The 25,165-nt window shown below is 41.8% G+C and overlaps 1 protein-coding gene across 2 annotated transcripts; it reads right to left on the bottom strand.

Annotated features, from left to right (window-relative positions):
* Positions 1-50: 50 nt before the first annotated feature.
* Positions 51-20,539, bottom strand: CRTAP (cartilage associated protein). 2 transcript variants are annotated; one of them, XM_085051513.1, is made up of 7 exons: positions 20,005-20,536; positions 16,345-16,494; positions 15,554-15,725; positions 13,032-13,160; positions 11,972-12,117; positions 9,852-9,935; positions 51-753 (listed from the first exon to the last, which is right to left on the bottom strand). In XM_085051513.1, the coding sequence occupies exons 1-7, from the start codon at positions 20,446-20,448 to the stop codon at positions 691-693; spliced, it is 1,188 nt and encodes a 395-aa protein (XP_084907639.1). In that variant the 5' UTR covers positions 20,449-20,536; the 3' UTR covers positions 51-690. The 2 variants fall into 2 exon arrangements, with proteins under 2 accessions (XP_084907639.1, XP_084907640.1); XM_085051514.1 differs by lacking the exon at positions 51-753 and adding an exon at positions 4,683-4,830 and having other exon boundaries at positions 20,005-20,539.
* Positions 20,540-25,165: the final 4,626 nt, after the last annotated feature.

Consider the following 25,165-nt stretch of genomic DNA (forward strand, 5'->3'; position numbering starts at 1 on the left):
CCACCTTAAGAGGAACCACAGGTTGTTTCAACAGAAAGAATAAGAACTGGTAGGAAGAAAAAATTATTTTTATTCTCAGTTTCACATAATGGAATTTAATTTAGTTTTCAAGAAAGATCAACACTGCTTTCAGAATTCTTTAAGCAATGTTTACAAGATCACTAGTTGTGCTTTTTTAATCACCTTATTTCAGCTATTTAAATGTACCTTACTATCTTTCAGGTGCACTGGGATTCATTATCACTTTATTTACCATCACATAAAAAGACTTATATAAATAATACAATTCATAGCTCAGAAAGAGGAACTGTTATGTCTTCCGTATTTCTTAATCTGACAAAAGTTCTTGAGAATTTAGCTGTACTGCTACAACGCAGCAGAACAGCACCAAAATGAGGAACCTTAGTGTTATCCCAGAAAACAGAAACAGTCTGTTTTGCTGTGTTTGTGTAAAGGAAAGAAAGCTCAAGGGGGAAACTCACATGCACCATTTCTGCACAGTGAAAAGCCATGCTCACGGAAGAGTCAGTGCAGCATGGAAGTGACCTTTCAGGAGTGGATCTTGGGACAAAAGGTGCAGCTTAAAGAAGCACCTTTGAGGTATATCTAACTGGAACTACAGGTGATAAAAAAATAGTAAGGAGCAATGGTGAGTCTTCACTTCTGTGAAATACTTCATGGTGTTTTCTCTCATCTGGATTCCTTATTTTCCTCCACTTCTAACAGGTCATCAAGGAATTCCACAACTTCACCCTACAAATGATTAAATGTAACAGAAAGAAATTAACCCTGTACTGCAAAATTGGAAAATTTCTGCTGTTTTAATAAAAAAATAAACTGTAATAATAGTTGTCAAAATAATTTTAACACCCTCCATGCAGACACTAACACAACAAGCCTATAAAATGCAATTAAGTTGCCCATACAGGGGTAGTATAAGTACTTTCAATGACACAGACCTTAAGAGAAGAAATTGTTATAGACTTCACAGTAAATACTTTTGTACTTTTACAGGTACTTAAATAGACAATGAAATCCTCAAACATAGAAAGTTATAAATGTTTAAAGCACCTGTTAAATTAGGAAGTTGTTAAAATACCAGAAAACATTAAAAAAATTAGAAAGCTTCAAAATTCAAAGCCAAAGTGTTTTGTAGAACCTTGACTCTGACTTTGTATGTCTGCTCTAACTGTTTATGTCCCCTGTCACACCCTTCAACAAACACCTTCTCCATTTTCAACCACAGATCTTCACATGCCACGCTCCAATGCAGCAAAAATGTGAAGAACCAGAGATACTAGAACGTTTTCCATACTGGAAACAAATGCATTGGGGTTAGATTCAGACCAGAAAATATTACATTTACAAGCTCTGCTAATGCAGAGCACCAACACTATGTAACAATCCAGCTTTCTTTAAACTACTCCTAAGGTAGTTCTATGTCCTATACCATAGTAAAATGTCTTCCTGCAGTCAAGCCTGAGTACTCTGGTATGACACAGCCCCACTGGCTGGAACTTACTGTCTTGTCAACGCAGCTGCAGTAAATGAGCTAAAACCTGTTGTAATCACTTTCCCAAAGCAACACCTTCAGTGGTGAAAAGCAAGTGGTCAACAGCAAATGTGCAGCAGCATCTCAAGCTACTCAGAACTGGCTGCAGCAGCCCATCTGCTGGCACCCTCAGAAACACCAGCATTGTCTGTTTTGCCTTCCATGCACAGTTTTGAAATACTGCCTGAGATGGGAGACCCTGTGGGAACACCTGTGCCTATTTTCACTTTTTGATATAACTCAAAAACTCAGCTGTAAGCAGAGAGATGCAGATGCTCAATGTTGCATTTCCAACCTTTTATTCTAGTAACTACAATGTTCTGATAAACTCTTAATTTATCTGTGTTTTCTTTAAACTTTCTTGTCCTTTCTTTCTTGACGTAAACCTATGGTCTAAAGAGGACTTAAAATGTCATTTAGGTTTTTTCCAAAACAAATCTTCACTGTCTGCTGGAAAATCTGATCAGCTCCTACTCACTCTCATGTTTAAATTAATAAGAAGTCATTCCAGTTGTATTGAAAGCAAGTCATCCTTGTTTGGATGCTCATTTTCGCTCTTTCCTTCACCACCCATTTCAAGTCTATAAACTATATCAGGCTTCTGTGGCTGTTCAATGAAGACTGCAAACAGTGTTTTACAATCACAATTACATTTTTAGCACATTTTTATCTAAAAAAGACAGCATCTACCAGACACATTTTAAGACTCAAAATTTTACAGTTTTCTATTCTGATAAGGAAAAGGCATAAAAAGCTCGGTCAATGAACTTAATAAGAGGAAATAGAAATTTTGTCTATTTTGAATGCGATAATGGTGTTATGGGTATTGTGATTATAAAAGTATTAACATTACATTTGTAGGATGTATGACTAGCCAGGAAAGAAAAAATGAAACTAAACAAACAAAAATAAAAGCAGGAGGAAAGCTGGCTGAAATAACTGCTGTTCTTGTTCCCTACTTCACAGTTCCATCTCAAAAGACTGCTGAGTTTTTGTAACTATGAAATGATTTTAGCAAGTCCTGAGGGATGGCAATTTGTTGTGCTTTGAATTTGTTCAAAATATTTAAGTATCCAAATTCATATTACTGTCACACTCATCAGTAAGATAGAGTATTTCAGAAGACACACCACATACAGACAAAATTCCAGTTTCTTGTTTCTGCTATGTTTTCAACCCAGAAACATATAAGAAATGGAAAAGGATATTTAAATGGAATAATTTTAGGGGAAAAAACCCAAATAAACCTAAAATCTGAAATTGCTAGTGCCTGAAACTGAGCTCTAAAGGAAAGCACTGCAGAAGCTGTTGTGATCTAATTAGATGTACTGAGGAGTAAGAGAGGTTGAAATATAGTGAAAATACAACAAACAGTTGCTGAAACAACATACATACATAAAATATGCTGCAATACAACCGAATAATTGTCCGGATGTTGGTTGTTCTAAAAAAGGCAAAAGCTCCAGATCAAAGACAAACAAAACCCCAGCTAAAATATTTCTGCCTGTGCCTTCACAATCAAAATGTAAAATATTTGCGAGTTGTAATTAGAGGTGACAACTGCTGGTTGGCAGCCCAAGGAAAAGGTGATAATGCTGCCTCAGAGGAGCAGATCACATTGTCACACTGGCAGCTGTGACCAGGCTGATCATTGTCCTTGTTCCATTAGCACTCACTTGACGCCGCACATGGCTGAAATCAGCACATATTCCACAGGTGCTCATTCCAGGGAAAAAGCCTTCTGTCTGCTGATATCTAGAAACTTCGTGCTGATCTTTGCCTGCAGATCTGGAGTCTGAAATGAGTCTTTGATACGATTTACCCTTTCAGTGAGACAGGGTCCCTCCAGCTACCTGGTGTGCTCTTTGGCTCCTCCCTACCTTTACAGAAAGAACATCCAATTTTCCGTGCAAAGCCGGCTGCATTCTTTCTGCTGCCAGCTACCCGAGGGCACAACAGTCACCAACTCCAACGCAGGTCACATAAATACGCTGCTTAAGCCCAGTGCTGATGTAAATCGTGGTGAGCAACCCACGGCCTAAAGCACAATGCAGCTTGTCTGGCTGGTAGCTAGGACATCAGGATGTGAAGTCTGACTAAGCTCAGGAAGAGCAGGGTTTGCTGCCAGACCAGTATGTGAGCGATAGTTAGGCAGCCAGCAAGTGGAAAGCACACATGTGGGCTGCTTGGTCAGCTGCAGGGAAGCACTTCCCCTGTGCCTGGCCCTCGGTCCAGTCGTGATCTCCAGGCAGAGGTTCAGAAGCTCTGCAGCACCCCACAGCCTCCCTCCCTGTGCTACCAACCTCTTCCCTCTCCCAGTCCAGGGACAGTCAGCGGAAAGTGGGACTGACAGATCAAGGGTATATGGGAAAAGAAGGAACAGGTATAGCCTGAAATATGGGAGGTGTGATATCAAACAGAAAAAGGGGCATGTTCCCAGACTGGTGTGAGTGGCAGGAAGAATCAGAGAAGTTGATCTGACCAACTGGAACCTCTAATTATCTGTTAGATGTTCAAAGTGAGCACTCTTGGCGTAGTTTAACTACTGAACAGAGGCACAGACAGAAAGAACAAATTTTGTGCCACAGAAATTAATTCAAGACGGTTTTATAGACGGTATGCGAGCAGATGGATTGTAATAAAAAATAATTTTAAAACAGAGTTCTTGGTCAATTTTGAATAAGCTAGCCCAGATTAGTGAGACTGGGACACTATTATAAGTGAAGCTAGAGCATTGGAAAAAAAAAAGACCTAAAAAGGAGAAAAACACAAAACTTCTAACTTAGCACCTCAGTGTACTGAGTGTCCAAGACCACGATATATATTAGGCCCTTTCTTATGCAATATTAAATGTCACATTGACACTCACAAAACACAAGTTTTTAAAAGAAACATCTGTACTTTGGAGACTCCTAGCCAGCTATTAAAATAAAATAGCAAAGAGGAAGAGCTATGAGTACCCAGCTCAGTAATAGCACACTTGAGGCCAATGGTCCAGCACCAACTTTTCTTTCAACAGCATCATTTAAAACCAGCAGCAAGCAGCAGTTGTACTGCTCACTGACACACCCAGACACTTCACCATTGCTTGCAAAGATTGCCTTCTGCAAATGCAAACAGTAATCATTCACGGATCCTAGCCTCCCCTTTCTCAGTGTAGATTGGAAAAGTTATGGGAAACAATTAGCTTTCTTGTAGAAACCCAAAGTTTCCAATGCAGATTTGCTGATGGCCTTTCCTATAGGGATTTCGTATGTACTGCAGTGGGATAGAGCATTCTGCAGAGAAGCAGCAGAGAATACACAAAAAAGTGTTCTAGAATGAAGTAAGATCTACAGAAAGCTATTATTCTTTATGTGTGATTACCAGTGAATGAATAAGAAACAGCTTTTATTCTAACTCATCCAACAAAAAGCCTTAAGAGACAACACAAAGAGGAAGAAAAATTGGCTGGGTCTTTGTTTGCTCATAATCTATGACCTAGAAGGAAAATATTTATCTCACAAAATGTTCCCTGGTTGTCCTCCAGAGCAAAAAATCAAATTTCGCTAAAGTTCAGAGACCTTGTTCACTTGTTAAACAGTGAGAACAACGATTTGATTCCCTTATGTACTGGGTGTAGGTGATCAGGTTGTGGTAATGGGAAGGGTTGCATGAGTGTGGAGAGGCCAAGGCTGCCTTGTAATTAATGAGTAATTGTCCTGTAACTGCCCTAGTAAATCATGGGAATAGTCACACAGAGTGAGGTTATGAAAACCAGTGGATTTTTTTCAAGAACAAATAATCACCTTGCAAGAGTGAAGACAAAGGTTTGACATGGATGACTGTGGAGGACGTGAGGTCCATGGACCTGACAGAGCTTGCACATACACACCACACAGCACACTGGCCAGCAATGATTTGAAGGGGAAAACATTCTTTCAGGGCAACAGTAAGGCATGTGGCACTGAGTGGCTCAGCCTGAAAGATTTATTCAGCCTTCGACCAAGAGAAAGTTTCTTCATCTAACCTTGATTTAAAATGTGAGAATTCACTGCAACCACCTCAAAGCCCTCCCATAACCTCCATGAACTGTACAGTCCAGGCTGGACATTGCTCACGATCTAGCTGGGGAAAAACAAGAAAAACCCTCAGTTCTTTGTGCAGAAAAACAATTCGTCCCTTAACTTATTTATATTTCAGAAACTTAGTCCACAGTGTGACCCACTGCCCCATGCTTTTAGGGCTTTTTTTTAGTATTAAGAGAGCTTAGTTGTTTTTTTACATTAATATTAGCTACTTTCTCAAATATTTTTCCATTTAATTTTAATGATATATTCTGAACACTTCACTTTTTTCCCCCATATATTATAGGAGATTACAGTACACTGCTGTTATTACAGTAGTATTTTACAGTAAACCAGTAAATGTGCTTTCCTTTTAACATATTTATAATGCCCATAAAACATGAGTCAACCCAATTTCAGAGGGACTTCAACATTGCTCCAATTGCACTGAAAGCAGAAACCTTCCAGTGGCTTTGTTTTTGAGCTCTGCTGATGTTCTCTTGCCTGCTTTATGCTGCATGCAGGAGCTGAAGAAAATCTGGGCAGTAGAAGTGCCTCCTAATGCCAGTACCTGCAGCTTGGGGTCATCCTGCCATTTACGCCCAACCATGCTGGCAACTTCCCATGAGAAGTGGCTTAAATGGAGGTAGGAACACCTTTGAGCAAGACACACATCCAGCACTGCAGAAGCAAGAGGAGAAAGCAGAAAGACCCAGCCACATGGGAAGAATCTCCACTAAGAAATGATGGGAAAAAAAAATCTCATTTTCTTTTTTCTTTAAAAAAGTATGTGTTGAACATGCACCATAACACTGCCCCCATTAGCTGGCAACTCTTTGAAACAGCTGCCACCACCTCTTCTCAGGGTAGCAGTGCTGTTGGAGCTGTGCTGTTCTGAGGTCACAGGCAGGGCAGGGTTTACAGGTCTGCACTTACAGCTTTGCTGTTACAAGCACACTTGTGTAAATCATTGGAACATATGCAAGGTGTGAGTTAATAAATCTCAAAATATGTTATCAATTCCCAAACAGAAAAATAGGCTGAATTCAGATTACTATTTGCTATCAGTGCTCCACTGGGGCCCTCGTGTTTTGATGCTATTTCATGTATCCTCTTTCCTTGAGTCACATTAGTTCAGCACTTACTCTTCTTTGTATCACATGGATATGATGAAATATGGAGCGTTTTAATTTCAGCCACTACACAAATGAACACACACTATATACAAATAAAAAGAAAGAGATGTCAAAAAAAGTGGGTCAGAGCTGCCAACAGCTTTTCACCTACTGATTAAGTACTGAAAGAAAAATCACACTGTAGGCTCATCCCCACCAAATATCTGTGGTTCTTATGTAATTTAGAACAGCTAAGTAGCTATTCCCCCCTCCAAAAAAATGCGTAAGAGCACTGATTCTATGGGCCAAAACCACGTCTCTTACAATTAGTGTGGCGCTGAAGTTATATCTACACTAGCTGAGTGTCTGGCTCTTAACAGCATTTCAGTTTGCTGCTTAAATCTGTGCAATACCAGGAGCTGTATCCATGATAGCCTTGATGCATTACACATCTGAACAGAAATCAGGAAGCTTGTCTATCCATGGCCAACTAAGATGACAACACTGTAACGTTCTTTTAACTTCCCAGTGGAAAACTGCAAGGATATTTGAGAATAATTACTTTTTCTGAAAAGTAGTTTGTAGCTAGTTGGCGCTAAAATTCTCTTGTCACCTCTACTGTGTTAAATGTTTGAATTAAGAGTTTTTCATTTCCTTGTGGAAAAATATTAATAAAGTAACACAAGCAGGACAGTATTTCTTGTAGTAACATATGCAAAAACCATTACTGCCCGTTCCAGCCTCTGTAATTACTGCTATGTATTTCTGAAAAAGCCACATGTTTTCACTTGCTTTGCTAATTGGATTTAGAAAGACACATGGATGATCTGGGATACAGGAGCACTGGAAGTCTGAATAAAATTAGGTTCTCCACTTGAAAATAAGGACACTCACATAGCAAGGGATCCTCTTGCCACATCAATCCTTTTGCTTCCGTCAAAGAAAAAATAATTAATTTTTTTCTGCAGCTTATCTTGTGGGCAATCTCACTGGCCCACAAGCAACTCCACAGACAGCAAACATGAACCATGGAAACTCACAAAAGGTATGGCCTATGGCCCAAGGACCACATGGTTTAAATAAAGTGAGTGCACTTAGAAGAGAGGTTGCCTCCATCCTTAACAGTTTTTAATAAAGTTTTTACTGTAAAACCTTATCTGGGGTTTTCATGAGTTTTCAACATTCCTATGGAACCAACTTTTCTATCTGTGCCAGGAGAAATATTAAAAAAAGATAAAATTCCATTTATACTACCAGGTCCTTCCCATAGAGCAGAAACTACAAGGTAGTGCTTTTACCTTTGTGCTATTCCTGCTCTGTCGGCTCTCCATGGAAGTCTCCTGCAGCCAAAGATAAGTTCTGGTAGCCAGGGACTTATGAGTTTGCTACCAAAAGCTAGAGCCAAGCCAGAGGCATGGACAGCCTCCATCCCTCCCAGGTTCTTGGGCCCTAGCAAGGGAGGGCACAGAAGCCCTTCAGCTTGTCCCCTGGGAAGGAGAATGCCAATTTTCCTAATACAGGGAGAGCATGAGGTGGGGATATCTGTGGCATGAGCAGGCCCAGTAGTTTTGGTTGTTTAACCAAATTTGATTGTTTAACCAAATTAATTTAACCAAAGCATATAATCCAGTGTAATGAGACTTCCTCACCGCTCCCCAAAAGTTTAACTGAGGCTTTCATTGCACCTCTCCCCTGCAGATTGCAAGGTCATTTGTAATTGCCCTGGTGAAAGGGGCTGCAGGAATGAGCGCCAGCAAATGAATGCTTGTTTATCCTGCACACAGTGCTGGAGGCTGAAGATTGTTTCCATAACCCCTTCTTGTAACAACATATGGCAAAAGCCCTCAAAATTTTCTTCACCCACCCTTTAATTACTCATCCTTATGTTTTGAAGCAGCAGATATGAAAGAAGGAAAAAAATTACAAATTAAATTGATGCCTAACATAAGAATATATTATGGACAAAGCACAAACCAACAAGGGAATATAAAAAGCGCTCAAGTATTTCACACCTTGATGAAAATCCATACAGACCAGGCCACATCTAAGCTTAACCTTAAAGCAAGCTTATTAAGCTGTCCTTCAGAGGGTTTTATCACAATGGAAAGTCTTCTTGAAGTCTGGTAACCTTGCAATGGAATTTTACACAGAGTTGTTTTCAGATCACAAGAACACTGAAGGCAGCACAGACATTACATCTCTGCTATAAAATATTCTCTCTCCCTATGTGTTGGATAACATAAAAATTGCAAAGGTGATTTCATTTTTTTAACATAAACCATCTTTTTCTTTTCTAACTAGAAGAGACCTTGGCAGTGCTCATTACAGGTACCCTTGCTCCATGTCATAACTGAGCATAGCTCTTTCTTTGTCAATGCCAGCAACATTTCATCATTTGAAGATTTTTTTAAACCTCTAAATTAAAGGTCCCAAAAACAAAGCAAAAGGCAATCCAAAACCTCCCATGAATTATATTTTTATTTCAGCTGCGGAAGAAAGAGAAATGCCCTTTCAACAATTTAACTACTTTCCTTGCACCAAAATAAAAAAATCCATTTTGTGTATTTTCCAGTGTAAATAGTAGTCATTATATGTTATTTGACCATGAATTCCAACCATTTAAAAAGCATGACTGAGTGACCAAAATGCCACTGAGCAGAAAAAAACCCCAGATAACAAGACTTCCTTTGGACAAAAATTACATTTTAGGTAGTTACTTTTGGACAAAATCATAAGGATCTTTAAACTAATTTAAACAACATTTCAGGAAAAAAAATCCACCACCCCCTGCCCCCCCAAAACCCCAAACCCAGAAAAGCATTTGGTTTAAATATATATACACCACTTCCCTGCCCCCTGGTGTTACAACTTGAAAACTGGGTTTTCTTTTTTTTCTGTGGGCTCAATGCATTATATATTTACCTTTGTGTTAATTCTGTCCATGTTTTTTAAGTGGTACATGATGTTCTTTGGGTTTGTTCTTATAGTCCACTTACCAAACAAAAATTTATTATAAATTGGCCATGGTTACAAGATTTTTCCATAATAGTGAAATCCTGGAATTACAGCTATGTATCATCTTCACTTTAAACGTGATTGCTGCTTTTCTGCCCATGATTTCATTTCTAAAAAACTCACCTCATCATCATCCATCAGATGTTCCTTTGCAAATTCATAGATTTCCAGCTGGAGTGTGGTTATGTTGTGGTATCGAACTGCCTCCTATCAAAAAAACCCAAAATATCTGTTACTTTTGGGGTAGGAAGTCAAGGGAGCCTCACTACATATCACCTGAAACTATTCCAGTGAAGTCAGACCCAGACCTAGCAAAGGTAGATCCCAGGCAGGGTTCATAGGGCTTGAGAAAGGAAACAGCAAAACAGCAAACAGCATATTCCAAACTCTCCCATGGATCTGCCTAAGCACAGGCACTGCAAGAACAAAGCACTCTCCTCTTTCTCATGTTTCAAAGCACTGGCAAGTCTGAGAATAAGCAATGAGACTGCCAGAGCTGAGCAGCAGCCTGTGCCTGCATTCCAGGGGGCTTTGGAGAGGAGAAAGCCTCTGTCTCCCTGTGCGCTGGTGTATGGCAGCAGGCAGCTCTGGGAAAGAGAGACACCAAGCTGTTCTGCATGATAATGACTCACCAGCCCAGCCCGAGCCTGGCCTAGGGAAACCCTGCAAGGTCACTCACCTGTCCCTCCTCACTCCCTGGGTGTGTGCCCAAACAGCACAGTGTAGCTCAGTCACATATTCTCATAGTTGTGAATACCAAGTGTAATCTGCTTTGATTATCCCGTTTAACTCCTTTTGGGGAAGGAAACAGGAGACTCCCTCTTTCACAAGAACATCTAAAGATTAGTGCCAGAGCCAAATGTTGCTGTCACCCCATTACCACTTTTTGAAAATAAACCAGAGGCATTATGGTTTTCATGGCAAGTGATTAGGACAGCAAGAAACTTCTGTTTATAGCTACACAGATCAAAGCACAAGAAAATACAGCTGTGTGCATTTAATACTTTGTATTTAAAAATCAAATTATCTGTAGTCCCCAGCTCCAAAAGTTATCAATGAAACATTCAGAGTGCATGTGTAAGGCCCTTGTTCTGCCCTCCCTGCACACGTATGCCAAATCTGTCTGCGGTTTGCAGATCATGCTGTTGCTACCTCTCACTCCTGCCACCATCAAACATTGTCTCCCAAATGGTTATAAAGCACAGTTCTGTTTCCAAAAGCAGTGACAAAGGAGCAGTCCCCTTCCCCTGTGAGCTCAGACTTGCTGCTGCTGCTGCCTGAAAGAACCAAATGCACTTTTGCAGCCTGCTGTCTCAGCTGGCCCAGCAGGGCAGGCCTGGGCTCCCACTGTGCCAATAAAGTGTGTGCTCTAAGAGGCATGACTAGAAGACACTAAATTTAATTTGTGGCCACATGTATTGCTAATAACAATCTAATTGTACAGCCCATATGACTGATGCCTAAGCAGTCACTGAGGTGTCACAATTTAGTTGCATGACTTAAATACTGGTAACAAGAAATGTTGGAAAATCCAATTTGATGTCACAGTCCAGGCTGTAAAGTTTCCTGGGACATGGAAATTTAAGAACAGCATGGAAACCTGTTTTTAAAATAGTTTTCTAAAGCCAGATGACAATTGTTGCTGGATGGACTGGTGTCTACTGCGGGTTCTTTGCAGCAAGTATTTTAATTTAGATAATTAGATGCAATATAGTCCTGCGCCTTTTTCCGTCCTCATCCACCCAACTGTGTTCTAAATGGAGTAAATGGAAAGTGAGTTTAGCTGGAGTTACCATATCCAGACACATTCCAATGCCCACAGAACCTGAAATAACAAGAGAGTGGGCAACTATGTGTTGGCAAATAATGATTCACAAAAGCCTGAATGTCACTCAGAGATTTCTTCATCAGAGATTTCAGAGGCCAGCTGCTTTATTTATAGAGGTACATAAGGATATAAATATGCCTAAGTGACAGAGAAGTACCAGCATGAATTTACTTCTCACCATGTATTATATCTTATCGTAGTATGTTTCAACAGAAAGGGAAAGAGCTACAATGACATTCACTGTTTACATGACACACTACACACCTGTGTACAACTTTCTGTATGATTTTAATAAAACAATACATGGTAAACTCCAGAATTAGCAGGTATCCCACATTTTCCCAACCTCTGACCCACTGAGTTTCAGAAAAAATATTTGAATGAGTCTAGAAGGCATTTTAGGTAATTCACCTACCGATCTAGGCTGAAAATCCTCTTCTTGAAGTCCCCATTTGTCTTTGTGGTACTGGTAATAGACCATGTTCTGTTTCATTACTTCATCTTTCTCATCAAACAGAAGGTAACTAGCAGCACAGGAAGCTGCATTCTTCATGTCATTCACTAAGTAATAAAAACACATCCAAAAAATCCAGGTAAGGTAAATGAACAAATTCCTACTATTACCTAAGCTCTGGAAAACTCAAATGGAAACACAGTTCATACTATACTCCCTCACCAGCTGCATAGAGAAAAAAAATTGCTTTCCAGAAAGGATATGCTATTTTTGTGTTCTGAACATGTAAGGCCATGATTCAAAAATCAATTCATCATCAACCTCTGATGGTTTTCTATGAAAATCCTAACCAAATGTTCCTCCCAGGTATCCCACAGCTTGGTGACATGCACAAGGGCATTTACTTAAAAAACAAACCAAAATATATAAAACCCCTCCCTGCTTCTTTGTACTAGATTTGATAAAGAGTGAAGAGTCAATGTGTAAAGTGTGTAGTCAAACAACATAAGGAAGAGTCATTAATGGCTTGACACTACATGGCTGATACATCTTCCCCTTGATATCGGAGCCTTCAGGATCAGCTGTAAGAGTTACATGTGTTCTTTACAGTGCAAGTAGCTCCACAAGACACCACAAAATTCAGTGAATAATTTAGCTATGAAATATGTAATCACTGAGCACCAGACACAACAATTTCTGTCAAATGGTCTGCTCTTTCTTCAAAACACATTTAGCCCCATTCTAGCAGGATTACAAGAATCCACTAGGAAAAAGCAAATAGTATGAAATACTCTGCAGGTTCATCTGTGGAAGAAGTTCTGTCCCATGTCTGTTAACTACAATGATACAGGAGCAAAAAGACACCAGGAAATTCAGATTTTCTGTCTCAGAACAGGTTAAAATGCAGATTCTGAAAGCCACTATTTACATTCTAAAGCATAAAATTAGAGGGAAAATATTATGAGTGGAATCTGTCCAACATCATCCCAATGTTACTTATGCACAAAAAATCACTACTTACATTTATAATATGCAAACTGCAAGTAATGGTACATGGTGGCCACAAATTTTTCAACAACAAAGCCTCCTATAATGGGAGTCAGATTGCTCTCACACTGCACTTTGCATGCAAGGACTTCGATATAATGATCTGGAAGGAAGAAAACACCAACAGAGGATACGGATAGAACAGAGTGAATTGTTACAATATCTCCCATCAGCCATCCACAAAAATTTGGCTTTATAATGCTCTCCTGGGTCCTGTGCATTTGGACCTTGCTGCTTGGAAGTACCGAGAATCTACAACTCCACCTGAAGCACACTTCAAGTGTTGGTACTAGACTCTTCGGTAAAAATCTGAATTACATCAAAGATGTAATTCCAGAAAATAGGTTTCACTGACACCTACAGGCAGCATGTAGTGGTGAGTTTTATAGAGTATTAGAGAATTTTGCATTATTTCCTAGCTGTAAACTTAACAGTGCTTTCTTTCATTTTTTAAATCTTGCGAGCCTTCACAATTTCATTAAATTATTGCACGAATAAGCTCCACGTGCTACTGAGTACAACTGTGCCGCAGAGAGATGCAGCAGGTGATTACAAAATAAACCTTCAGAGCTGGCTGCATCTTGGGCCCAGAGTTGGGATGTTCTAAGAGAGAAGAAAGAGGAGAATATGCTGCTCACCACAGAACAACTTTCAGCCAGGAACATGTAAGTTCACAAGCTTACCCAGTCTAAAAATTGCAATATATAATGCAATATACGACCACAAGTGATGTTATCTTCAAGAAAATACATTTCAAGAAAACCTTCCAACAAAATATTTTCAGCATTTTCCAGATATATCACAATTCATCAACAGCATGGAAAATGAATATTTTAAAGCCTTAGTTTCACTATTAGCCACATTTGGCAAGTGAAAGCAAGTTAACTAAGCTTGTGCAGCAAATTTCTGACCAAGACAAAAGAACACTTTTCATCCCTGACAACTTCTAACATGAAGAACACCGAAGTTAACTAAAAATAACTGGCCAAATGAAATTGCCAAACCCATCTTTCACAAGAGCAGTGCAAACTCCAGACACAGTAGTGCTCAATTCCAGCCAGCACTTCCAGCCAGAGATGCAAGTCCCTCAATGAAGTGATCCCATGCCACGAGGACAGCTGGCTTCCAAACATAACTCACTGCTCAGTGATAAATACATACCTAGTGCAAGACCCAAATACTTCTGGTTAACACTTACTGCTATATCTGCTTTCTGCAGACCCTTGGGCAGAATATCTCTCCCTGAAATGTGAGCACAATTCAGCCCAGGCAGTGCAATTAAATTTGAGTGCTCTTATCTCAAGAGTGCAACACTTGAAATGCATGCACATGGCCATAATGACATCACACAGTAATTCCTACCTTTCCTTCCCATCACTACTGCTGGGAATTGTCCTTCCCTTCCAAGGAGGAAGAGAGAAGCTGACAGAAGTAAGTGTCAATCACAGCTGAGCATGGACACTGTACTCTTTACAGTGGCTTGGCGATTGTCCTGATGTCAGGGCTCTGACCCACTGGGGAAGAAAGTCTTGTGTTCCTTGCTTTACCGCCTGTGATTTGACCTTCACTCCTCATTTGCTGTCCTAGGCACCTGCCTGTTTTGCCCAAGACTAAGTCAAGGCTTGAGGAACAGCCTACAATACTCCATGTCAGCTGTACTGGTGGATACCAACTGCACACTGTTGAGAAACTGGAGCTGCTCATCTATAAACATATTTCACAAAAGTTTCCCCTCATCAAGACATATTATGGCTTTAGGACAAAAAGTTGGAATGGTTTTCCTTAGGACCACTTAAAAACATGAAAAATGTAAGAGAATTTCTAAGTCTATTGAGGAAACATGCAGGTGTTCTCCATACAAATATTGTCAACAACACTGAGCTCAGAGCACTGGAGAAATTACTTGTTTCTTTTGCTGCCAAAGAGCATGGGAAATGTGCATGTGCCATTTTGACAACGATCAAAAAAGCTGATGTCTCTTTTCCTTTGCAAACCAATGGAATTTTTTATAAGCTACACACAAAAAATAGATGTCATCTACTAGTAAAGCTAATGTAGGAAAGATTAAAAATAGGCAACAGAACCTTGTCATATTTATGAGACAGGAGATAAAAATTACCAGACCTATAAAAACCACAGAGCTGATTTCAAAGGCAGGTTAACCACTGAGCCTCAAAAGTGGCCAAACTGATACTGAAATGATGGTCAAGAGACCTGGCTGGACAACCACTGCTACCCACCCAGACGGAGCAGTTTTTTTTACTTACACATCTATGTTACTCTGACATAGAACTTCCATGTTAATGTAAGATCTCTGTTCTGACTTCCTGATAGACCTCATTTATGTTACTGAAAAGAGCAAAAAAGTAAACACGAATTCAAGTTTTCAGTGAATCTAATAACCTCCTACTGGCCCCAACTGAGGGTAACCAATCCTACAGACAAATCGAAATTCACTTTGGGAACATCTTTCCTTCGTGTTCCCTAACCACTCACCTGCAATGGAAAGATAGAAGTCCTTAAAATCTGTGATCTCTCGGGAGCCTTCACAAGCTGCTATGCAGTCATCATAGGCTTTGAAGAAATCAGGAAGAGCCAGTTCCATGTCGGAGATGGATGTTCGCCAATTGTCGCCATTGTATGCTCTCACAGCCCTGACAAAGAGATTCTGAAAAATTGGCAGGAATGAATCAGCAGTAAGTGACCCGTGAGAAGTGTTGTGTAAACTCAAATACAATAAATGATGTCTCCACATTTATGGAGGGCTGTATGAGCTGCTCTCCAGGTGATGTACGGACAACAAATAGAGATGACTAATGGATTTTACCAGGTATTTCCTAGAGAGCTGAGTGTGTAACTCCATTTCCAATCAAAAGAAAAGCCTGCTGGAGAGAAGTAACTGTGTGAGTCTAAAGCACAGGTTGTGACAGAGATTTTCAATGGATTCTTAAAGCCAAATGTCTGAGTTATTTTAAGCTGTGCCACTACAACACTCACAAATTTGGATAACTATGCACCTGCTTAGCTTCACTAGTGATCTGCATATAGCAGCTTTCAGGTACGACATGTCTGTGATCTGCTGTGACTCATTTATGGAACAATGAAGTGCAGGAGAGGTGAGAATTACTGCATGCATCAAGGCAGAACAAAGATGACTGAGATGACAGAAACAGGGAGATAAAGAACTGAGAACAGACAAGCAAATGAGATCCCTGAATCTCACCCAATATGAGGAGTAATAGAATAGTTCCAAAAGAGCAGACTCTTGTGAATAAAAAAAAGCATACCTCATAAGGCTTTGTCTCCAAATCTTTAATATGCTCCTCAGCATCAGGTAAGCTCTTATAGTAGGCCATATTTCTTTGCATCATTTCATCATCTGGATGCTTCAGAAGAAACGTGTGAGCTGCCGCAATAGCTTTTGGAAGATTATTAGCCTACACAGGGATAGGAAAAAGAAGGTGTTAAAAAAGGTTAATTGGGGAAAAAAAACCCAAAACAGTTCACAGGTTCCCAGTTTTGTAAATGAATTTTCCTGTATTCTCTATATTCAAAAATTTACTTCCAGTGTGAGCACAGCCTCAACAGATACAATGGTAAAGTAAAACTGACCTAATTCTTCTCAGTTTTACTCCTAGCTGCATCACTGTGAACATTTTTTTTAAACGTTAGAAGCGTATTATTTTTGCAGATAGCATAGATGGTTGTTGTAAGTCAAAAAGATTAGGGTTTTTCTCTTCCCCCTCCCCTGCTCACAGGGCTGACAAGGCAAAAGTCTGTGCCATGGCTCCTGGGAGGAATTAATCTCACAGCAAGTACTGATGCTAACCTACAGATACTAGTCAGGAGGCATCACTGTTTACATGTGTTTATGTCACTTATTTGCCTAGTAGCACAGAGGACATTATTACAATAATGTATCTTCCTAGTGGCATTACAAAATTAGAGCAAACTGCAGAGACTTGGTCAATAATTATGCCCTAAAGCAATTTTCTGTGACCATGTTTAAACTAACTTTAATCCCTATTAGATGTACTTTGTGAAGTGTACATATCTCATTTACAACTGCACATACCAAATGCATATGTACTTCAGTGTGCATGCAATTTATGAGGTTTTTTATTTTATATATATATATATATATATATACACACACACATGTGTATTTTCAAGAACTATATAGTATATATGCACATATTTAGGAAGAGTGAGAGAGAAAGCAAAAGTCTCGAGTGTTTGTGGAATGTTAAAATCTTTTTTCTAGGCCAAGATCCACATCAGCCCGTTCAGTGTATTGATGTACAGGGGATACAGAGTTCCACCTCATACATGAAACAGCTTCTGGCAGTGCACATTTAAAACCACAAGCAAGAATCACATGTGCACACACACTCTTCTGTTTGTGTCCATAAAAGGTGCCCTTTCAGTTCAGAAAGGAACCTGAGAGACGGCTGCACCGAAGCAAGACTTCAACCCACACACTGCTGCTGTGCTGCTAGGAGTGTCCCAGCGCTGGAACTCTGCCAGCTGCCCTCCCTGGCTGTCCCAAAACTACATGCTTCCAGTCAGCCCAGACCGTGCCAACAGCAAAGGGAAATCTCAGCTGCACTTTCGTCAAATGCCTGGTTTCTTTCGTGCTGCAGCTGTAACCCTGTTTCTTTGGTAGGCTGACAAGTCTCATTTTTACTTAGGTCCATGATTCACTCTTGGTTTCAATTTTCACCTCTTAGAAAAAAATAAAAAAAGGTTTGGTAGAAACACCCTCCTAAGTGAACTCAGTGGCTCTGAGAAAGCTCCCTCCAGAGGAGCAAGCAGAAGCGCAGTAACAGCTACTCCCAGAATCTTACAACGTGGCAAAAGTTCTCTGTGGAGCTCACCTGAATACACAGATGGTCACTCTAAAAAACTGCATGAAGCGTTTCCCTCCCACTTCTTCCTATACTACAAATGCTGTTGTGGAAGTGGAGGCATGGGGGAAGGGACATTCCTTTTGCAGAAACCACCAGCCAGGAAAAAGCCCTTTGGATGCAGCAGTTTGTAGCTCTAGAAGGCCCATTCAGAACTCCCCAAGCGAGAGATAAGGGCTCAGATCTGAACTACAAATACAGTATGAAACATAATATAAACAACACATACTAAAGGCAAACCCACCAAACTACACTGCACAAACTTACTGCCAACGTGATCGAAAAAACAGTTTAAAGGGAGAGGGAGGGGTTCCTCCAATTTCCCTCTCACAATCCTACCTGGCAGTTACTTGATTGTATTCAAAATGATAAGAAGAAATGATTTTTGATGTTATCCATACACCGCAAACTTTGTATGTAGCACAAGGAGGGAATTAATAGCTAAATCAAGATGAGGAAACATTTGTGGTGATGTCATTTTGGTATCCATATATGGCCTTGAGAATTCGAGGAATTCCTGCCCTCTCAGTCAAAAGGGCAGAGGCTTTAATGTATCAAGTTAAGTTCTTTTCTATGGTCTTAGGGAAGGCATTAGATGCCAGTATGATACTGGGCATATGGATACTGTTCTGGTTTTATGAGAACACATTTCCCTGAATCTGTTTGGAAAAAACTGCTGAGAAAACAGCACTCCTAAAACCAGGACACAACAACAGTTAAGAAGATGTGTGTTTTCAAGAAGCAATCTCAAAATAATGCACAAGGATACAGCCCTATATATAGTGGGATACTTTGGGAGTGAATCCCTAAAAGAGAAAACAATCTACCCAAAGAGCTCAGCTTGTTTCCTCCCCACAGAGACGCCCTGTTTATTTGAAATGCAAATAACTGCGGTATCTGAGGGGGTGGAAGAAGGGATGGACCTTGATATAGAGAACAGAAGATGAAGATGAGAAAGTAGAAAATAATCAATTAGATCCTGGACAGCAGAATGACAAGAAGCTAGAAAAACAGGATGAAATCTGTTAAGAGAGGAGTGTGTCCTGTCTTGGCTGATCCAAGAGCAAAAGGTAAATACCATTCCAGAGCTAGCATTATAGTGTCCCACTTCAGCAGCCTATTTTTGCTTCATTCCTTCTCGCAGCTTTAATGAAACTGGAGTTTTCAGGCATCAGGCTTATGTGCAGGTCACAGGCTGGGGGCTGCTGCACTTGAAAGAACTGGACCAGAAACGAGCAAGTGAAGAAGGTGGACACGCTGAAGGAGAAGAAGTTGCAAAGACCACTTGCAACAGCAGAGCTGTGACATGAAGAGTCTGAAAAAGGCTCCAGAGAAAGTTAGCAAGTAAGGCAGAGGGAAAGATGAGATATGCAGGAATGCCACAGCTACAGGACCTGTGTCCTGCCTCTGTAAGCAGGGTCCAGTGGCCGGATGTCTAGGAAGAAGTGGAGGGGCTGATCTAGAGGACATGCTGGATAAGTTGTGAGAAAACGTGTGAAGAGCAAGCTGGATGGTACTATGTGGGTAAGCAGGGAGAAAGACAAGCCACCCCCTGATCCCACTGTGGATTACAGGAGTGGGAGGAGACAACTGAAAGGCTTGTCAAGGAGAAGATTAGGAAGTGTAGGGTTGGCAGCCCAGGGAAGCAAGGACCTGTGAGTCTGACCACGGGACAGGGAAGACACGGAGGTGAGGCAGATGACAACTGGTGTGGAGGAGCTGATGGGGAATGAGGTTTTGGCCCAGAGTAACCTGCTCCGAGGGCCAGGCGAGAGGCCGGCATGACAGGAGGTTTTTCTAGCGTTAGGTGCACGAGGCACTTGTGTGTGTCGAGCCTGTCCTGGGACTAGCGCAGGGCACACCGTGCTGTCTCCCTCCACCACGACACGGACAGGCGCGCTTGGCGCGGCTGGAAGGTGGCACCGCACCAGGCGGGACTGTGCCGGAGGCTGGGGGCGGGCAGCGGAGGCAGGGCAGAGAGATGGGAGGAGAAAGGAGGAGGGATGGGAGGAGAGACCAAGGAGGGGTCAGGGGACTCACCTTAAAGTAGGCGAACTGCAGGTACTTGTAGGGCTCGCGGCGCTGGAACTCCTCGAGCAGATCGCGGCCGGGCTGCGCTTGTCGGAAGGCGGGCAGCCCCTGCTTGCAGCGCCGCAGGCACTGCGCCCGCCGCAGCACCCCGGACAGGAGGCGCAGCTCCTCCAGCTCCTCCAGCGCGGCGGGGGCGGCGAGGGGCGGCTGTCCGGCGGCGCTGCAGTTGCGGTGGCAGAACGCCTCGCTGTCGCGCAGCAGGCGGTACAGCCGCATGCTGACCTCCAGGTAGCTGACGCTCTCGGGCCAGTTCTCGGTGCTGTACTGGTCCAGCCCGTAGCGATAGGCCGACTCCAGCGGCATCAGCTCGTCCCGCGGGAAGCTGCGGAAGCTGTAGCGCTCGTACTGCGCGCCCGCGGCCGCCAGCAGCGCCGCCAGCGCCGCCACCCACATGGCTGCACCCTGCGGCCCGCACGGCACCACGTCGCTGCTGCTGGCGGGGCGCAGGGCCGGGAGAGGCGGGCGGAGGGAAGGGAAGAGCGGGCGGGCCGGCGAGAAGGCAGGGCAGAGGCGGTCCCGGGGCTGGCCGGAGGGAGAGGCGGCCCCGGGGCGGGAGCGCGGCGCGGCGGGGCGGGGTGGGGCGAGCAGAGCGGCGGCTGCTCCTGCCGCCTCGGGGCTGCTGCTGCTCGGGGAGCTGGAGCTGGTGCCGGCAGCAGTCAGGGCTGCAGGGAAACTTTCTGTTAGTGTGTTTCTGGTGTCTTTTTTATTATTCTTCCTTATGTGTTTTCCCAGTGTCCATGACAATTGCTTTTTTGCCATCCGCAATTTAAGGGTTTTGTTTGGACAACGTGTACTCTAAAACAATCTTTTGTACCTTTTTTTTTGTATGTGTGTGTGTTCACCTACAAAACTAGTGACTTATGTTCACGCATTCATATTGCGATGGAGAGTGGTAAGAACACGGTTGGAATACTCCTAGAATTCTGGGCATTATTTTCCTTGAAAATGAAATTTTAGATATGGTGTTAGAAGGCATTGCAGAATTGTAAATACTATTTCCACCTCTTGTTGCTGTTTGATGTTTGGTTTCCTGTAGAAATATAATGTGGAAGATCAATAAGGAAAGTGGTTTTGCATTTTTTGGAATAGTTGCCAGCTAACTATACTGCAGATGTGAACTGTAGAGCTATAGAACGCCAACAGTGCCTCCTCCACTGGTTCAGTGCAGTGCATTGGGGCATTTTTTGATGTCCAGCTACATTAATTAATTAATAATCATTAGTAAGTGGGGAAAGCTCTAGCTGTAGATCCAAAGAACTTGAAAGTTCCTAATCTAAAGAAACAATTATTTAGAATTATTCTTTCAGTCTGACACATAGAGATTATTTGCATTATGGCAATATGCAACCTCCCAGACTTCACAATCAGAGTTTGACCCGCTGCTCTCTCTCCACTGCCCTTTGTGGACTCATGCACTGATCAGTGGTGATCTTGAGGCTGGAGAATCCTCCAGCTTGGAAAAAAACTTATGTAGAACCATTAAAAAATGCTAACATGGCTTCAAAACTAGATAAATAGCAAAGGCACAGATCTTTTTCTATTCTTTTTATCTTTAAACTCAGAATAGAACTCACGGGTAATTAAAAACAAAACAAAAACCCCATAAAATAACAAAAAAAACCCCCAAACCCCTGACAGTTCCAGCATTTATCTTTCCTCTAGATGACATTTAACCCTGTGCTTTCTAGATCTAGTAAGAGTAGTTCTCTATCCCTTTGCTTTCTTAGGCTGAGTATCAGTGCTTAGGTGTGGGACTTAAATGACCAGTCATTAAGAAAATTATTCCTTAAACACTTTATAGTTGGATTGTTTGTCTACATTCCTCAGCAGAGGCAGCCACAGGATGGAGAACAGTGAACTGCTCAAGAATTCTTCATTGCAGTGGCAGCCTTTATGGCTGGGGCTCTTATAAATTTCCAAACTGAGCCTTGCCCTTGTGGGACCAAAGTTATCTACAGGTGCAGGTGTTGGAAATGTTGTATCTAAGTGTATCTAATGTTATATCATGATCATTAGTCCGCATCTTTTAGTATTTTACTATCTTTTTCCCAGACAGGGAGTCTCTGGCACATGTTAAATCATCTTTCTCTCTTTCTTCTGGTTACTTCAACATGTCCTTGGAGGGCTATAAATTCTGGATTCCAGGTGTGCAGCCTTTAACTCCCCCAGGCTTTGTTTATAGAAGCTTATCAGGGTGAGTTTATTAAAACTTAAAGTTTTTGGGATGTAATAATCACACTCTAAAAACAAGCCTGAAAAAAACTTAGCTACGCGCTGGCTAAAATGAAAAATTACACTGCTGAAGACTAATACACTGCTTATGATTATCAAAATGATAATTCAAAGAGTTAATTAAAGCCATTAATTAGGAAAGGTATCGCCTTTCCAATAAGTACAGGCGGGAGACCAAGGATGCTGCAGTGGGATCTGGGGCTGACTCATTCTGTCTTGTTGGACTAAAACTGCTACTTGTCTTTGGAAGGCTGAAATCTGAATGGCATGTGCTGCCAGTCAGAGATTCCCAGGTGAGGAGAGCCACAGAAACAGGGGCTGCAGCACCACAGGGAATACAGGGAACGGTGCAGGGTGGTAAAATAAACTGGGAAACATCCTGACGACCGCCCCCTCCCACCCCCCCTCACCCAGGGAACCTCAGGGCAAAATGATTTGAAATAGCAAAATGAAGGAAATGTGTGTATTTGGACTGGAAAGAAAAAGAGCTTCCATGCAACAGCAAATTGAACCTGGGTCAGTCGCCAGGCTTGAGGGATTTGCAGTCTCAAACTTATGTTTCAGAATTCTAAGGAATAAATGATAAAATCCCACAGGTTGGAGGAGTAAGTTCCCACTCACTGAGTGAGGGACTGGGCCTGGGGAAGAAAGTGAGTACCTGTGTTCTTTCCAAATCAATGCTGCATTTGGAACATGAAAGAAGCAAACAAATTTGAGTTTAATTAACAAAAACCGTATTCTGAAACTTAATAAAACAAAAAACATAGTAAACCATATAATAAAACATTATAAAAACACATTATAAAACATAACCAACCCAAACCCTCTTACATTCACAAACACAATTACATAACACAATTTGTTGTGTTATGTAACACAAGTTGTTCCAAACACAATTACATAAATTAAGTAGAAAAAAGAAAGCAAACATTAAAGAAACAATGTTACTTGGGGCAGGTGACATCTGGAATGTGGCACATGACTATAAATTTATGACAAGAACAGATAGTAAAGCTCATTAATTTCCCTATTTAATCTCTAAGCCCTGTTAGCCACAAAATTCTTCTACAAGTCTTGGCAAAAGACACTTCCTTGTCCTGCAGGTGATGGCTGCTTACAGAAGTGTTCCTTCTTCTTATTGTGGCAGTTATCCTGGAAGTGAGTAAACAACCCAGGCATTTTAATTCCTTTATTTTTAATTCAACTGATCAGTTCTACTTTTCTCAATTTCTGTCTATTTTCAGTGTGATGTGTTTTAATTTAATGATTTAATAAAGACAGAAGGACTAAACATAACAACCCTTAAACTCTTACATTTACTAATGAATAACTCTTGCTAATAAACTAAGTAGAAAAGCAATCCCATGAGTTTCCCTCTTGAAGTCTTTCTTCAGTAAACCCCTAAATTAGGTTTTAATCTTGGGGAGAGACCCTTTCTCCTCCCACAGGTTATGGCTTCTCATGTGCATGTTCTTCCCTCTCATTGTGTCAAACACCCTGGAAGTTAGAAAAATCAAACCTTCATTTTTATTTCCTTTAATTCCACAAACATTGTTAAACCCAGTTGCATTATTTTGACCTTTATGAATTTTTGCCTACTGTGGGTATGCCAAGTTTTCCTTTTGAAGGTTGAGGTTTCAGTAAGATGTTTGGGCTGTGAAGGTTGATCCTCCAACTGCCCTCAGCATTGCTGGCATGGCTTTGGAGGTTTAAATGTGTTTTAAGTCAAAAGCAGCAAGTTTGTAGCAGAAAGAGGAATAACTTTCATATGTCTCAAACAATCCACAGAGAAATGAGGGGCGTCCTTTCACCTTTCTTTTCCATCTCCATGTTTTCTTCCTCAGTGGATGACAGCTCCTCTTTTGGCTATCAACAACCTGGAAACCAGAGTCTTTATTAATTTTCCTTTCTGTTCAGAAAGGTGAAGGAGCAAAGGAAAACAACAAATTTGAAAACTCTCAACAGCCCAGGCAATTACAACATCCAGCAAAAACATGGATCAGCCCATGCCAACTTTCCAAACCCTGAACAGTTGAGAAAGAATTTGGATTTGGCCACGAGGATGGGCTATGAACACAGAGCTTGGAAGAAAAACCCTCTAATTTATACTGCACTAAGTGGTCAGATAAGTGTATAGATACACACTTCTATACAGTGTATAGCTACTTACCTCCTCCTGCAGCTCTGGGGCTCACCTCCCACAGCTGTGCTCACTGCTGCTGTCTGGGACTGGCCTAGAGTGGGGCACAGCCTGCAGCTGACACCTGGGTGGCAGCAGGATCCCACTGGAGCTCTCCCTGGGCAGCTGCATCAGTCATGGTGGGTGCAGAGCTCAGGGAGGCTGTGACTTTCTCCCTGCTGAGTACCACTGCTCCCTGGTCAAGCTGGCAGATCTTCAGTGCCATTGCTGCATGCTCTTCTCCATGATCTGATGTGCCAGAGCTTGTTTTCCTGCCCTGATGCTTGCTCTCCCCAGGAGATTCTTTTGGAGCCAGAAGAATGGACACTTGGCCACCATTTCTCCTGGCATATCTAGGTCCTGTCAGCCACTCTTATGCCAGCTGCAGGCTCCTGGTAGCTCTCTCAGCTCCCCCTGTGGTTCCTCTGGTTCAGGAAACCAGAGCTGCTCACCTCTGCAGCCATCTGAAAAATCAGGCCTCTTGTGCTTTCCCGGAAATCAGGGACAGTTAATTAATATTTAGCAGCAAGACTGCCAGGAGAGCAGCCTCCTCAGCAGTGACACCACCACTCTGCTTTCTTTTGCTCTTCTCTACACCTGCACAGACCCAAGGTGGCCAATCCCACCAGGCTGCGCAGTTCACGGCATGGCTACAATTCACCTCAGGAGCAGCTCACTGCCAGTTTGGCTCTGATACAG

This window comes from Lichenostomus cassidix, chromosome 2 (genome assembly GCF_008360975.1).
Source record: "Lichenostomus cassidix isolate B80296 chromosome 2, HeHo_3.0, whole genome shotgun sequence".
NCBI classification, from domain to species: Eukaryota; Metazoa; Chordata; class Aves; order Passeriformes; family Meliphagidae; genus Lichenostomus; species Lichenostomus cassidix.

Coding starts and splice junctions, on each gene's coding strand:
- CRTAP (XM_085051514.1), bottom strand. CDS start 20,448: ATGTGGGTGGCGGCGCTGGCGGCGCTGCTGGCGGCCGCGGGCGCGCAG. Junction 13,161..15,553: donor CTTCTATCTTTCCATTGCAG/GTGAGTGGTTAG, acceptor TCTTCCTTCCAG/ATCATTATATCGAAGTCCTT. Junction 9,936..11,971: donor AGGATTTTCAGCCTAGATCG/GTAGGTGAATTA, acceptor TTTTTTTGATAG/GAGGCAGTTCGATACCACAA.